The 17,649-nt window shown below is 40.2% G+C and overlaps 1 protein-coding gene across 1 annotated transcript in view; it reads right to left on the bottom strand.

Annotated features, from left to right (window-relative positions):
- The window catches only part of LOC140729649 (very-long-chain 3-oxoacyl-CoA reductase-A-like), a 168,377-nt gene that overhangs the window by 103,911 nt on the left and 46,817 nt on the right, over positions 1-17,649 (bottom strand). Inside the window, exons 2-3 of the mRNA XM_073049668.1 lie at positions 16,479-16,525; positions 16,161-16,236 (exon numbers count right to left, since the gene is read on the bottom strand). Coding sequence (XP_072905769.1) covers positions 16,161-16,236; positions 16,479-16,525 — 123 coding nt within the window. The remainder of the gene's footprint in view (positions 1-16,160; positions 16,237-16,478; positions 16,526-17,649) is intronic.

Raw genomic sequence — 17,649 nt, 5'->3', positions numbered from 1 at the left:
TACAAAGACAATTTTTGTCCCCTGCTTTACGAATGTTCACTTTACATCACTTCACTTTTACAAAAGACCCACATTAGTAACCTGCTTTCGCATTACAAAGACGATTTTTGTCCCCTGCTTTACGAATGTTCACTTTACGTCACTTCACTTTTACAAAAGACCCACATTAGTAACCTGTTTTCGCATTACAAAGACGATTTTCACTTTTACAAAAAAAATTTCCCATATAAATTAATGCTTCTTCGCTTTACGCCATTTTGGCTTAAGAAAAGTTTCATAGGAACGTTCTACCTTAGTAAAGGGGGAGGGGGAGAAATACCTGCATATGCTTTTATTCTACCAAGGTGCATGACCCTTATTGTATTCCATTTGCAACTTCTTTGCCCATTCTTCTAATCTGGCTAACCCCTACTGCAGACTCCCTGCTTCCTCAAAACTACTTGCCCCATCACCCATCTTCATATTGTCCAAAAACTTGCTACAAAGCTATCAATCCGTCAACCAAATCATTGACCTGCAACGTAAAAAGACCACTGTGGAACATCACTAGTCAACAGCAGCTAATCCAAAAAGGATTCCTTTATCCCAATCTTTGTCTCCTACCAGTCAGTCAAAGCTCTAACCATGATAGTGTCTTTCCATAGAACCATAGAACACTACAGCACAGTACAGGCCCTTCAGCCCTCCATGTTGTGCCAACCCATATAATCCTTAAAAAAAGCACTAAACCCACACTACCCCATAACCCTTCATTTTTCTTTCATCCATGTGCCTGTCCAAGAAGCTCTTAAATACCCCTAATGTTTTAGCCTCCATCACCATCCCTGGCAAGTCATTCTAGGCACTCACAACCCTCTGTGTAAAATAACTTACCCCTGATGTCTCCCCTAAACTTCCCTCCCTTAATTTTGTACATAAAATTAATACCCTTTCCTGTAATACCCAGGACTCTTATCTTGTTTAAAAGCAGCCTCGTGTATGGCACCTTGACAAAGGTCTTCTGAAAATCCAAGTACACAACGCCCACCAATTCTCCTTTGTCGATCCTGTTTGTTATTTCTTCAAAGAATTCCAATGGATTTGTCAGGCAAGATCTTCCCTTGAGGGAAGATCATGCTGACTGGAACCGATTTTATCATGTGCCTCCAAGTACCCCAAAACCACAGCCTTAACAATCAACTCCAATATCTTCCCAACCAGTAAGGTTAGCCTAACTGGGCCAGTTTCCTTTCTTCTGTCTCTCTCCCTTCTTAAAGAGTGGAGTGACATCTGAAACTTTCCAGTCCTCTGGAACTATGCCAGAATCTACTGATTTTTGAAAGATCATTCGCAATGCTTCCACAAACTCTTCAGCTACCTTTTTCAGAACCTGCGGTGTACACCATTTGGTCCAGGTGATTTATCTGCTTTCATTCCTTTCAGTTTCCCCAAACACCTTCTCCCTAGTAATGGCAACTTCACTCACTTCTGCCCTCTGACACTCTCGAACATCTGACATACTATTAGTGCCTTCCATGGTGAAAACGGATGCAAAATATTTATAACATATAACCATATAACAATTACAGCACAGAAACAGGCCATCTCGGCCCTTCTAGTCCGTGCCGAACGCTTACTCTCACCTAGTCGCACCGACCTGCACTCAGCCCATATCCCTCCATTCCTTTCCTGTCCATATATCTATCCAATTTGTTTTAAATGACAATATCAAACCTGCCTCTACCACTTCTACAGGAAGCTCGTTCCACACAGCTACCACTCTGAGTAAAGAAGTTCCCCCTCGTGTTACCCCTAAACATTTGCCTCTTAACTCTCAACTCATGTCCTCTTGTTTGAATCTCCCCTATTCTCAATGGAAAAAAGCCTATACACGTCAACTATCTATCCCCCTCACAATTTTAAATACGTCTATCAAATCCCCTCTCAACCTTCTACTCTCCAAAGAATAAAGACCTAACTTGTTCAACCTTCCTCTGTAACTTGGGTGCTGAAACCCAGGTAACATTCTAGTAAATCTCCTCTGTGCTCTCTCTATTTTGCTGACATCTTCCCTATAATTCGGTGACCAGAACTGTACACAATACACAATACTGTACACCAATGCCTTGTATACTTTTAACATTACATCCCAACTCCTATACTCAATGCTCTGATTTACAAAGGCCAGCATACCAAAAGCTTTCTTCACCACCCTATCCACATGAGATTCCACCTTCAGGTAACTATGCACCATTATTCTAGGGTTCGGGTTCGGGTTCGGGTTCGGGTTCGGGTTCGGGTTCGGGTTCGGGTTCGGGTTCGGGTTCGGGTTCGGGTTCGGGTTCGGGTTAGGGTTAGGGTTAGGGTTAGGGTTCGGGTTCGGGTTCGGGTTAGGGTTAGGGTTGTTCAAAATCTCCCCTTCTCTTTTGGCTCCAACATAGCTGCCCACTCTGATTTTCAAAGGGACCAATTTTATCCCTCACTTATTCAGTTCATCCGCCATTTCCTTGCCCCTATATTACCTCTCCAGCATCATTTTTAAGTCCGATATCTACTCTCACCTTTCTTTTAAACTTTATATAACTGAAGAAACTGATATTTTTCGGTAGATGACCTTCACATCACAAGTCCTGGTTATGCAACCACCAGGCTGGGGTTACCCGTCTTGGAAGAAGGCATTTCATGGAAAGACCATGATTGCCCACATTATACACAGTTAAGTTAAATTCTGTCCCAAGCCTTATAGGCTCATCAGGCCAGTGCTTATGCATGAAGTGACTGAGAGTACGAGACGCCAGTCTATCGCAAGGTTAACCCCCAGCATTTTCAGATGGGTGGACTGAAGCAATGTGTGGTTAAGTGCCTTACTCAAGGACACAACACGCTGCCTCGGCTGGGGCTCAAACTCATGACCTTCAGATCGCTAGTCCAATGCCTTAACCACTTGGCCACATGCCACACATCTTACAACATGGCACATAACAAACCTCTCCTTTCTCTCTTTTTTGTTACCTTCTGTTTTTATATATATATTATATATTATAAAAATTTCCAATCCAGAATATCTGATCCCTGAGTGGGCTCAACCACGAGCTGCTCTAAAAAGCTATCTTGAAGGTATTCTACAAATTCCTCCTTTTAGAATCCAGCACCTACATGATTTTCCCAATCGACCTGCATATTACAATACCCCGTGTCTATCGTAACATTGCCTTGTTGACATGTCTCTTCTATCTCCCACTGCTATTTGTAGACTACATCATACTACTGTTCGGAGGCCTGTATACAACTCCCATTAGGGTCTTTTTACCCTGGCAGGTTCTTAGCTCTACCCTCAAGGATTCTACACGTTCTAATCCTATGTCACCTCTTTCCAAGGATGTGATTTCATTTACTTTGATGAACAGAACCATCGCATCCCTTGTGCCTACCTATCTGCCCTTTTGATACAACGTGTATCCTTGGACGTTAAGCTCTCAGCTGTGATCTTCTTTCAGCCATGACAAAATGATGCCAACATTGTCAACCCTGTCAATCTCTAACTGTGCTACACATTCATCCATCTTTTTCCTTATATTGCATGCATACAAATGTAACACCGCCAAGTCCTGTACTCATCACCTTTTTCGATTTTGTCCCCCTTTTGACCTTGCAACTCATCCTGTTGACTACAATTCTGCCCTGTCATCAGCCTGTCCTTGCTAGCAGTCTCACTACACACTACTTCAGTTTGTAAATCAACCACCCCATCCTCAGCCCCATCACTCCAGTTCCCATCTGCCCAGAGAGTAAGTGTGCAATCAACAGCAAGTTCCCCATACTCACATCTGGCCTACAAAAAAAAAATGTAATACATACACTTTCTTCACTATAAATTTGCAAGAAGCCAACTTGACCATCCAGTCATGCCCTATGAAGTAGCATGTCAGACTGTATTGGAACACAATTCTGGACAGCTTTGGGAGAATGAGCAAAATTGGAGGGAGAATAAAAAAGCCCCAGCCACAAACAAAAGGGAGAAAAAAATCCTTACACCTAACAACCATTGATTTACCTATCATATAATGTTCCAAACATTCAAAAACCTTTTTTTTTAAAAAAAAAAAGCTCTTTAAAAATCTACATCTACCCTCTGTCAGTCTACTCCAATTAAATTAACAGATGCACCCACTATACACAGCAAGGCAGTGATGGGGAAAGGTTAGCTGGGGAGCAGTACTGAAATTTAATAAGTGTCTTACAGAAACCATTTTCCTGCCTTTATATACATCAGTTTACAAATTGGAAATATGTAAAGTACCCACCTGAAGCTTACCAGCAGACAGGCAGGAGCCCAGAATTCAATATAAATTAAACTGTTGGCTATTAAACAGAAAAGTCAACTATGCTCAATTATAGAGTTTATTCAGACTAACTCGTACAATGCCCTGAAGCTTCTATACACAGATCAGAACTGCAAAACTAGACAGGTACAGAAGAACTTAAATCCATATTCTACTTACCTGGAAACTTCTAAACATTTCCATTCCTCCCAACTGATCAAACTCCTGTAATAGTATAATGAAGGAATATTTTCTATAAAGTTACATATAATTAAAAACAGCTTGAATGCATATTCTTACCACAAAACCTGAAGCCAAATGCCTTAATCTTATAAAGAAATCAAAATCTAAAGCAGATTTGTAGCAGCATCTTGAATGCTGATATTACAAATGGGAAGATCCTGAACGTTTCCCACTGTCAGGTTTAACAGCCATACCAATAATCCTAGGATTAGGTAGAATGCATGATCAGGTGGCACCACATACTGAAAACTAAAGCTTGTGGTTACATCTATTAACAATTCGTAAAGATTGCTCAAATAACTGAACTTGCAATTATGGCCATGTCAGCTAAAAAGGCCCAAGTTTTAATACACAATTACAACAGAATCTAAGTTTAGAAGAATATAGTTTAAAATTGTTACAAATTAAGTAAATATCTGATGAAAATCAAATTCAAAATACTGATCATTAATTTAAAAGATTTAGAACACTGAAAATGAAAGAAATGCAAACACTGAAAATCTGAAATCAAAACAGAGCACTAAATGGACTCAACAGGTTAGGCCGCATCTGTGGAGAGAGAAGTCGGACTAGTTGGAACAGGTGAAATTGAGAAAGAGGAAACAAGGTAGTTTTGAGTTGGAGAGGGTGGAGGAGATGGGGATGCAACAGAAGGTGGATGTCAAGACTGCCATAGTGATAGACTATTTCCAAAGCCCCAAGATTTAAAAAAAATAAAAAATTATTAGAGAGGAAAGGAAGCTGTAAAATTAAATACGTCAGAACTATTGCAGAGAAAGGAAACCAACAGGACAATGCTGGAAGTAATCTCTGTAGAGTGAGGAACAATTGAATTAGCATTTACAGCAGAGATGGCCAGTTTTATGCAGAGTAAACAAATTAGCCAAAACTGTTGACATCATTAAGAGTGCTCAGATGGAAGAAGTCTTGTTTAAGAATGCAGGAAGTTATTGACTCATTAGGTCAGACCAAGTGAGAAGGAAAATCTAACCAATGGGCAACAAGCAACTTAGGGTCACAGTGGACTAAATAAAGATGATTGCACAGCAACTTATTTTATCTTTACCATGGTGAGACCACCACATCATAAGTAGCAAAAGCAATACATTAGATTGGAATTTGTGCATGCAAATCCCTTCTGCACTCTAACAAATTAATGCTGTCTCTGGGTGGCAGGAAGGGAAGGAGTTGTCATGCAAACACAGGCAATGCAAATGTTGCTGGAGACAGAAGAACAAACCAGGGAATCACAAATGGAGTAGTCCCTCTGGGAAAGCTGAAAGGGGAACAGAGACAGTATATGGCAGTAGACATCTGCTGAAAGTGGTAGAAAATACAAAGAATGCACTGATAAATATGGAGGTTGATGAGGTTGAAAGAACCCCATCCTTGATCTGGCCAGAAGGATAGGTGTGGGAAAGAGGGATGCAGTTGAAGATTCTTAACACAATGGTAGACCAGAGCCATAACTAAGGAAGTAATAAAGACATCCACAGACCATATACCATAAGACACAGGAGCAGAATTAGACCATCTGGCCCATCGAGTCTGCTCCACCATTCAATCATGGCTGATTCTTTTTTTTAAAAACCTTCTCCTCAACCCCAGTTCCTGGCCTTCTTCCCGTAACCTTTGATGCTATGTCCAATCAAGAACCCATCAATCTCTGCCTTAAATACACCCAACGACCCGGCCTCCACAGCTGCATGTGGCAACAAATTCCACAAATTCACCACCCTTTGGCTAAAGAAATTCCTCTGCTTTTCTATTTTGAAAGGGCACCCCTCTATATTGAGGTTGTGCCCTCTTGTCCTAGAGTCTCCCGCCATGGGAAACATCCTTTCCACGTCTACTCTGTCTAGGCCTTTCAACATTTGAAAGGTTTCAATGAGATTCCACCTCATCCTTCTGAATTCCTGAGACATTATGTGAAAACTTTCATAATCAGGGAGATAAAAAGAAAGGAAATGGAAGGAATGGATCACAGAGGTGGACTATGGGAAGATGAGAGTGTAAACTGGCAACAAAAATTTGAAGTTTATAGAGTGCTACCAGACTTACACAAACCAAAAACGTGTAGTGGGATGCATTGATAAAACATTGATGGTAAATGTTGCTTTCGGACATTTCTATTCAAACCTTCACTTGTATGAATTTGCAGAAGTTGCATACACTAGTTATTTACCTCATACCCAAGTACAATGAAACCAAACACACTGCATTTCCACCAATTTTCATTTAGAAAAAATAAAATATTGAAACACAAACAGCAAAAAAAATGTACACACATGGCTATCTTGGATTGGTCCTGTACAGTGAAACAGGTAAAATTAGCAATTTCGTAGTTAGGGATCCTCTTGGAAAGAATGATCACAGTATGATTGAGTTTCTCATACAAATGGAAGCACAATAGTTCGATTAAAAACCAATATATTATGCCTAAACAAGGGAGACTACAGAGGGATGAGGTAGGAGTTGGATACGTAGACTGTGTTACGAATGTGCCACAACTCTGAGGGGCCGAAGGGTATAAAGTAGCCCCCTCCTTTTTGAGAATCGCAAGATCGCTATTAATTCGGGTCTGGGACCCAGGAAATGAGAGAGAGACATCCAGAATACACAAGGCTTGGAATGTGTCCTGGCCTCAGCAAGACGGAACCACTGATAACGGCCATTGTCTCTTGGAGATGGAATTGTGTATTGAGTACTGTACTATTCATTGAAGCCCTCAGGGAATGACCAAAGTGGGCTGGTTGAGGGATTGCATCATCCCAACCTGATTGACATCTGAGACCCCGAGAGTAAGGATAAAAGAGGGTCTGGGGAACAACCCCTTCAGACGCACCAGGAGAGACACTAGAAATCCCGTGACAGCGTTTGATAGCGACAGCCGGTGGGGGGCTCGCGTGCATCCTTTCCCTTTGCCTGGGATTGGGGCCTTACCACGGAAGAACGGCTTTAGCTAAAGGAGAGGTCACACCAACAGAATTCTCGAAGGATCGGAATCATAAAAGGAATTGGCAAGTTTCTAAAAATCTTTCTCTTGACTCCAACCAAAGGCTGCAGCCTGAATGAACTGAGTGACTTTTATATTTCCATCGGACAATACATTATCCCCTAGACAACGATAGAGCTATTTCTTATTGATTATTATTATACCCGCACTTTTAGATTTAGTATTGACGACGTAAATTATCTGTATGTTTGCATTGATATTATTTTTGTGTATTTTTACTAATAAATACTGTTAAAAATAGTACCATCAGACTTCAACGGACCTCTCTATCTTTGCTGGTAAGTGACCCAGTTACAGGGTTCGTAACAACTGGGAACACAGGCTATAGGATGGGATGGTTAAGGAACAGTGGAAGACTTCCAAAGAAATTTTTCACAGTACTCAACGAAAGTATATTCCAGTTAAAAGCAAGGACAGTAAGGATGGGGAGAGCCAGCGATGGAGAAATAAGGAAATAAAGGAAGGCATCAAACTAACAGCTGATGCATACAAAGTTTCCAAGCATAGTGGGAAACTGGAAGATTAGGAAAACTTTAAAAAGCACCCAAGAACCACTGAGCAATAAAAAAAAGGAAGGTAATTATGAAAATAAACTAGCACAAAATAGAAAAGCAGACAGTAAAAGGTTTTATAATTATAAAAGGCAGAAAAGGGTGGCCAAAGTGAATGCTGGTGCCTTGGAGGACAAGAGGAGGAAATTGATATTGGGCAATGAGGAAATGGCAAGGCTTTGAATGCCTATGTTGTATTGGTCTTCATAGTGTAGGACATGTCTAACATGACAAATGGAGATGTTATGGATACAGTGGGAGGTAAGAACCTCAATACAATAGCTATCACTAAAGAGGTAGTGCTAAGCAAACTTGTGGACCTAAAGATAGACAAGTTCCCTGGTCCTGATGGAATGCATCGCAGGGTACTGAAAGAAATGGCAGAGGTTATAGTTGAGGCTTTGGTGACAATTTACCAAAATTCTCTGGACTCTCCGCAGGTCCTGGCAGACTGGAAGAAACAAATGTCACACCACTGCTCAAAAAAAGGATATAGGCAAAACGCAGTTAACTATAGGCCAATTAGTTTAACAGTTCTAGTTGGGAAAATGCTTGATACTATCATTAAAAAAGAAATAGTAAGGCATCTGGAAAGAAATGGATCCATCATACAGATGCAGCATGGATTCAGCAAAGGCAGGTCCTGTTTGACAAACTTATTGAGTTCTTTGAGGATATAATGAGTGCAATGGATAGAGGTGAACAGCTGGACATTACCTACTTGGATTTCCAGAAGGCGTTCAATAAAGTGCCGCATGAAAGACTTGTCCATAAGATAAGGATGCATAGAGTTGCGGGTGATATATTAGTATCGATAGAGGATTGGTTAACTAATAGAAAGCAGAGAGTTGGAATACATGGGTGTTTCTCTGGTTGGCAATCAGTGGTGACTGGTGTGCCGCAGGGGTCGGTGCTGGGCCCACAACTGTTCACGATATACATTAACAACCTGTAAGAAGGGACCAAGTGTAGTGTATTCAAGTTTGCTGATGACACTAAATTGAGTGGAAAAGCCAATTGCACAAATATGGAGAGTCTGCAAAGAGATATAGATAGGTTAAGTGAGTGGGCAAGGGTCTGGCAGATGGAGTACAATGTTGGTAAATGCGAGGTCATCCACTTTTGAAGGAAAAGTGGAAGATCAGATTATTTAAATGGTAAAAGATTTCAGCATGCCGCTGTGCAGAAGGACTTGGGAGTGCTTGTGCATGAATCGCAAAAGGTTGGTTTGCAGGTGCAACAGGCTATCAAAAAGGCAAATGGATTGTTGGCCTTCTTTGCTTGAGGGATTGAATTTAAGAGCAAGGAGGTTATGCTGCAACTGTATAGGGTACTGCTGACGCCATATCTAGAGTACTGCATGCAGTTCTGGTCTCTTTACCCGAGGAAGGTTCTGGAGGCGGTTTACCAGGTTGATTCCAGGGATGAGGGGATTAGACTATGAGGAGAGATTGAGCTGCCTGGGACTGTACTCACTGAAATTCAGAAGGATGAGATGAACTCTTACAGAAACTTATAAAATTATGAAAGGGATAGATATGATAGGAGGAGGAAAGTTGTTACCACTGGTAGGTGAGACTAGAAGTAGGGGACATAGCCTCAAGATTCGGGGGAGTAAATTTAGGACGGAGATGGAGGAGGAAATGTTTTTCCCAGCAAGTGGTGAAGCTGTGGAATTTTCTGCCCAATGAAGCAGTGAAGGCTACCTCAGTAAATATATTTAAGACAAGATTGAACACATTTTTACATTGTAAGGGAATTAAGGATTATGGAGAAAAGGTAGATAAGTGGAGCTGAGACCATGGTCAGATCAGCCATGATCTTATTGAATAGCGGAACAGGCTCGGCCAGGCCAGATGGCCTGCACTTGCTTCTATTTCTTATGTACTGACATCTTCAGATATTTTGAATAAACAAAGCCAATGCTGCATGTTATTCAACAAAATCCCAAGTGTATCATCCCAAACAACAGTAGATAAACCTCAGCAGATAGGATGAAGGTGACAAATTGATTTCAACTCTGTTACAAACAAACAAAGCCCCGCATTAACAATGATGTCAAATTTGTTATGTGGGTATGAATGTGCCTCCCATTATGAAGTACATTCTTTCAAATACAAAAGGAGCAACTTTTACCTGATTAATATTAAGCATGTACTCAGCATAGAAGAGATCATTCTTACTGATGATCCAAATATTGACCCACACCCCATTAAATACAATTTCAATGGATGCAGCAGTCAGTGCAAGGTGCCAAAAAGTCAATCCATTGTAATTTCTCTAACTATGGGTTTGGGATAAGATCATCTCTTCCATGCAATGTAATACAATTAATTAATTTACATAACTTCAAATTAAGTGTGGTATTACTAGAAAAGATATTTGTTACTGTAAATGATGTTCAAAAGTTTGACATACCAACTTTTGGATTTAAATCATACACAGGACAGAACCTGGGATTAGAAAAAAGTCAACTAATGGTTGAGGTCACCATGGTTAGTAGTTTACAACACTATCTTGGAGTCATAAAGGTTAATAAAAACTACAATTAAATTTTCCTTAGAATGACAATTAGAGCAGGTCATCAAATACTGAACCAATCAGATTAACTATTCTTTCAGCTGAATCTCACTTCCCAGCTCTTAAAGATAACACAAGGCTGGGATGAAAAACTATTAAAATGTAAAATGTAGCTGCTGTCTCCAGATCTGATGTAGAATTTCAAATCCACCAATATTCAGGTTATTTGAGTTCTAAGGAAGGGTCTCAACCCAAAATGTCAACTGTTTATTCATTTTCACAGATGCTGACTAATCTGCTGAGTTCCTCTGGCATTGTGTATGTGTAACAAATTCTCGATTCCTTTCTTACCATACCATTACTTTAAGTTTGTGTCCATAGATAAAACTTTAAGTCTACAGTAAATGAACCGGTATAATTCAGTACAGTCCATTAAAAACCAAAGTAAAGCTGAACATCCACAAATGGCACTGTTATCTTTTAAAAGAGTGCCCGACAGATCTGTGGACACAGCATATAATAATCTCAGCAAATGCACTTCAGCAACTAAACCATGTAAATGTAGCTTCAATTTTAAAGTCACGTACTGATCAATCTGTATGGCCTGAGTGCTTGCGCAGCTCAGGACAACATCAGCTTCATATTTGTTGACAGTCGATCCTAATAACTCAACTTCAGATACACTAATGCCATACAAGTACATCAAACAAATTGCACCACTTGTGCTTAGCTATACAGCCTCAAGATTTTAATTGGCCAAGGAACCAGGACTCCGCCCCATGGAGGTGATCGTGCTCCTCCAAAGATACATAGCTCCAAAGATCACATCACAAAGTGACTGCAGAAATAGTTGCTAAACGTTGCCAAGATTGGCAATTTAAACATTACACCACATTTGGTACAAGATGAGAACTTCTTGGATCTTCTAATTTATAATATTCTATTGATAACTCAGAAAAATAAGCTGAAAAACATGTTCAAAGTTAGTGACTTAAAAAGCACAGAAAACAAGGTAATAATTCACAATTTCAGCTGATTACTGGGTCTCAAAAATATCCACAATGCCACAGCTGAAATTAATATAATTTCAGATCATCTCCCCTTGAGTGTTTAAAGAATCTTTTATTTAAAATTGATCACTCATTTGGTGGTAACTATAATGTTGACTTTACTTAATTTACTGATGGCTTTTAATTCCAGATGACCAAAACCAGAAAGTCAAATCACATGCAGATCAAAGTTATCTTTCATGTCCCTCTTCTCATTGCCAAGAGCAGCTGAATTCAATTTAAGTGAGTAGTTTTTCTCCATATTTTCACCTTACATTCTTCTACAGGTGATTTTCAGAACAACAGAATACTTTGATTTAGTATTGCATAACAAATGCAAAAATAAACCTTTCAAGTAAATAGAAAATATCTAAACAAGTTCATGTTTAATTGTCAATCAACCATACATGAATACCAATAAAAATAGGCAAACAGAAGTGTTACTCCAGGACTAAGGTGCAAAACACAGTTCCAACACTCACACGTAGCATAAGGCATATCTCTCACATATAAGATAGCAAACACATAAGAAATCAGTAAAATACAGTCACACAGAAAAAAAAAGTCTAAGACCGAGTCCATGAATATTGCAGCAATCTGCAGTCAAACACAGTACAGCTTGTATTCTGCCAAACAAACACTAGGCAGGCAGCACTGACTTTTACCACATCGCCTCCGGGAGTGCGTACCTGACTCTGGCACCTCTCTCCTGGACAGCCCTAAACAGGTGACACTGCAGCTTGAGGCCTCGTCCTCACTACGACCCCAAGGTCATGCAGCTCCCCCACCATTCGCCAATAAATCAGTTAATCAGACTTGCAGCACAATGTTCAACAGGGTGCTGCGATCACAAGAAAAATGACTGATACGATCACTCGTTGCATGACTGCACACGGCCTTCGCACACTGACTCTAATGACTCTCTGACACAGACAGCAGCACAATCTGCACCAAGTGCAGCTCCTTCAGTTTCTTCACCGACGAGCAACTCACTGATAGAGTAACCCTGCAGTACTTTAACTACATAATGTCCAGCAGGGTCTTGCAATTGTAAAAAATACATTTATAAAAAGCAGTAAAACCAACCATTGGTTGACCACATAGAAGCCACTGCGATCAAATGTACTGCCATCTTACCGGTCATTAGCCCATAACATAATCCAGTATGAGACCATCATCTTCATCATTGTCTGTAAAACAGTTTCAACTTTTCCAAACAGTATGGAGAAGTAAAACATTCACGTTTACATTATAAACAAGAAATTCTGCAGATGCTGGAAATCCAAAACAACACCGGAAAGCTGGAGGAACTCAATAGGTCGGGCAGCATCTATGGAAATGAATAAACAGTCCACGTTTCAGGCCAAGCCCCTTTTTCAGGACGGAAAGGGAGAAGATGCCAGAATAGAAAAGGTGGGGAGAGATGGAGGATTAGTTAGAAGGTGACAGATGAAGCCAAGTGGGTAGGAAAAGTGAAATGCTGGAGAGGAAGGAATCTGACAGGAGAGGAGAGTGGACCATAGGATAAAGGGAAGGAGGTGGGGACCCCAGGAAGGTGATCAGCAGGGGCAAGAATGGGGAATAGAAGAAGAGGGGAGAGAAGGGAAAAAGTTTTTTTTTTGTTTGTTTTTTTTTTTGTTTTTTTTTTTACTTTTTACAACCAGGAGAAATTGGTAACCTCCAACCGAATGGCATTAACATCGACTTCTCCTTCCAGCAAAAATGTTATCAAGCATCTGCTGCCCATGATGTGAAGGTAAGGAATTTCAGGATTCTAACCCAATAGGGAAGGAACAATGAAACCCATTCAAGAAAGACACAAGATTATAAGGATGCTGGTAGCTATGGTACTGGTTGTCATGGTGTTGTGTTCAAAGATGCCTTCAAAATAATTCCAGTTGAAAAACTGAGTAAATTTTTATCAATGATGGAAGGAATAGTTGTTAACCTTAGCAAATGGGTAACAATCAACCATTAAGCTATTTCATATGCTGTTGGAGTTATAAACATCAAATAAGCGGAGAGTTTCTTTATGTCATCTGCAATATCCAAATTGCTTTATTGGAGCCTCTGCTCTGGTCCTGATTACGTCTTTTCTCTAAATTCTGTACTGCATAAAAGTCTTGGGCAGCCTAGCTACATATACGTAGCTACATATATGGGAGAGCGATCTAAGAATTTCATACAGTACTGCATTTGAGACAAGTTTAACAATATCTTATTGAATCAATGAGCACTACAGCACAGAAACAGGTTCTTCGACCCATTTGTGCCAAACTGTTATACTGTCTAATCCCACTGAGCCACATCCGGACCATTACCCTCCAAACCTTTCCTATCCATGTAACTTACCCAAACTTCTCTTAAATATTGAAATCAAACACTCACACCATCCTCTGAATGAAGTTCCCCCTCATATTTCCCTTAAATATTTCACCTTTCATTCTTAACCTATGACTTCTAGCTACAGTTTCACCTAACCTCAGTGAGAAAACCTGCTTGCATTAACCTTATCTATACCCCTCGTAATTCATCAGGTCCTGATGAAAGGTGCCCCCCCCCCCCCCAAAACATTGACCTTACTCTTTTAATGAAGAGTCTTGACCCAAAACGTTGACTGTACTCTTTCCCACAAATGCTGCCTGGCCTGCTGCATTTCTCTAGAACTGTGTCTTGCCCCCTTCTCCAGCCCTTTATCTCTTTCACCAATCAACTTCCCAGCTCTTTACTTCACCCCTCTCCCTCTCCTGGTTTCACCCATCAACTAACACCTTGTACTTCTTCCTCCCCTTTTCACCCTCCTGGTTTCACCCATCACCTACCACTTTGTGCTTTCTTCTCCCTATCCCCACTTTCTTAGTCTGACTTTTCCTCTTTCCAGTCCTGATGATGGGTCTCAGCCTGAAACATCGACTGTACTCTTTTCCATAATACTGATTTGGCCCTGGAGTGTCATACTCACAGACACTGGGCCTCCAACTTTAGTCCTTAGCCCAGATTTAGTCCCAGACACAGTACTGGCCTACTGAGTTCCTCCAGCATTTTGTGTTTGTTGCTCTAGAAACAAGACTACTTCCTACTGTAGAAAACGTAAATTCAAATGAACCCAAAAGGAATTAGAATCACTGTCACAGAATCCATACAGTTCATCCACGTTTTTGCAAATGTCCAGTCTAAATGCCACACTTAACTGTCATATATATTTTAATATGGCACAAAATGAAAACAGATAGCCCAAGTATGACCTAAACAAGCCAGAAGAGAATAGATCCTGCAAAACTATCTTAAGCATTTGGAGCCAAAAGTGGGAACACCTTCTGATGAAATGTACAGTCTCGCACTGAATGTACTTTTCTCCATCTCAAGTTGTGTGGTACTGAACCGAATAAGATAGAATCAGAATAAATCAAAAGGCAATTTTGAGCAAACCCTTAAGGTAACAGCAATGTACTCCTCCAGAATAGCATGATACAAAGCATTACCATTAAGACAGAGAACCAGCTCTGGATTCAGGAGAGTTACAAGGAACATTAATAAACATGCAAAAATAAGATTCTGAACTGGTGGAAATACAATTCAGGCCCACATGGATACTAATATCAGTATTTTGATTGTAGACAAAGCTCGTTTATGTAGAATAATCTGGTCAATATTATGTAGTGCTGCCAATTAAAAAGTTAACCACAGGAAGCTCCATGACCATTTTCATATTTGGTCCCTTACAGTCAAGATGGTGCCAAGCTATGAGGTCCGTTGAGGTTAATAGGGATGGTTTTGGGGACAGAGGTAGAACTTAGGGGTCTAATTAGGGTATAGATACTGGGACGAGGGGAGTTAGAGATCAAAGGCAGGAACTGGTGGTCACAATCCAGATCAAAGCACTCTGCACTGAAAGAACAGTGATGCCTGGGGGGAGGGTCAGGATGGCAACTGCTGAGGATGAAGACCAATGATTCCTATGCTCAAGACTATTGTCGGCAAGCAACGAGGATCACAGTTGGCGACTCCTGAAGGTTTGCAAGTCTCAGGGTTGGAGGTCCATGCAAGCAGAAAGCACAAGGGTTAGTGAAACCCCAAGTTGGTGAGATCAAGGGTCAGAAGTCTGTGCAAATCTGAAGGTCAAGGCCCAAGGATATAAGCCTTGAGACAGAGATTCCGGAGGATGGAGGTCCTACGTCTACAAGTCTGGGCTAAGGACTGATGTTGGAGGCCCAATCTCTGTGAGTATGACACTCCGAGGCCAAGAGGTCAGAGCCCAGAGGCAGCGTGTCCTGGGCTTGGAGGGCTGTCAACTTGTCCAAGTGGGTGAAAGGTTGAGAAAGTGGCTTTTTTCTGTTGCTGCTTGTGTTGCTCTGCTGAACAATGTGGGAACGCTATGTTTGGACTAGAAGTTTATTGGGACATTATATCAGAATTGTTATCACAACAAGGAAGATAGCCATGACAGGAACAAAGAAAACATCAAAAGATATTGACTTACTTATTTCTTTCGCCACTTCATCCAATTTTTCTTCATTTCTGCTGATCAGGACAATGCTCATACCACGCTTGGCAAGCTGGGTTATAGAGACCAAAATTTAAAGAATAGTATATTAGAACTACTTTAGTTAAAAAAAATTCATTTTATACTGTTCATTTTTCAAAATATTTTTGGATACTAAATGCTATAAAAGGCATTTAGTGCAATGAAATGCCTTGGACAAAGACAAAACAACTGATTAAGGAGAAGATATTGACAACAACTGTGCAAAAATGACAAATGAAAATGAGCTAAGATGCAGCTTATTTTCTAACATACCTCCCTTGCGTAAGCCTTTCCAATTCCATCAGTTGCTCCTGTAACAACTTAAAAAGAAAAAAAGTCAAGTTAATGTTTTGTCACATTTAATTGGTTTTAGATGCACATACAAAATCAAAGATAGTGATTTTAACTATTGATAAAATAGTTTTCCTCCTCAGTTTGCAAAAAAAAAAATGATGTTTGCTTTTTAAACCTTACAATCAATTCTAGAAAGTGTTCCTGGATAAAGTCAAATAAATCACAATGGCTTCAGTAAATGCCTGCATGTATACCATGTGTAGTGACAAAACTATTTTTGAAAGCAACTTCTTGTAGATGTTGGGTGAAGTTCAGGGCAGGACTTATTGCAGTCTTTTTAAAGGAGCCACCATGGACATGATGAGATGAATTGTCTCCTGTTCTATAAGGTTTCAATCCAGATATTGCATGTATATCTTAAAATTAAACTTCACAAATTAACCAACTGGTTAAACAATTCAAACGCAGAACGTCCTAATTCAATACTTCTCTAATCTGCACAGATTTAAATACCAAGAGCATATGCATATACATGTGACACTCAAGCATCATTCAAGTCTGTCAAACAGAGTATTTTCTAACACTGCAATCATCAGGGAGTGGCTAAGTAAAACAACAGACGTACGAGGAAGAATAGATTTTCTGTGTTAGGGTAAGTCATCTAAAGGGGAAATCATATGGTGCATCAACAACCTCCACAGGCCAATTGTGGCTGCCAGTACAAACAATATCAAGCTGTGAAAATAATCTCAGTAGATCTGTTAATTTATTATTAATTCCAAAGAAGTCTGCAGGTTTTTGGAAGGGCCAAAGCGGTCGCAATGAGAAAGAAAAATTGGTTGTAGTTGAACAAAAAGGTGAAGTAGCCAAATTTTGGCAAAAAGTAAATTGGTCAACTTTATCCAGTCTTGCCTAACCACTACAAACACCCCTACAGCCTAAACCATATTGAAACTAATTTCTTTCTAAGCAGTCCAATGGTTTGTAGTCAACGGCTGCTGGACACTGGCTTGATAATCTTGCAGATAATGTGGAAAAGTGAGTAAATGTAGCTTTTGTTAGTGTCAGCCACATCCATAACACAAAATGAGCATAATAAGTTAATCATTGCCTGAACTGAACAGGTCTGTACTGCAAAGGCAACTCTGAA

This window comes from Hemitrygon akajei, chromosome 6, assembly GCF_048418815.1.
Source record: "Hemitrygon akajei chromosome 6, sHemAka1.3, whole genome shotgun sequence".
NCBI classification, from domain to species: domain Eukaryota; kingdom Metazoa; phylum Chordata; class Chondrichthyes; order Myliobatiformes; family Dasyatidae; genus Hemitrygon; species Hemitrygon akajei.
The sequence above is the reverse complement of the archived record's forward strand: the minus strand, read 5'-3'. Positions and strand labels throughout refer to the sequence as shown.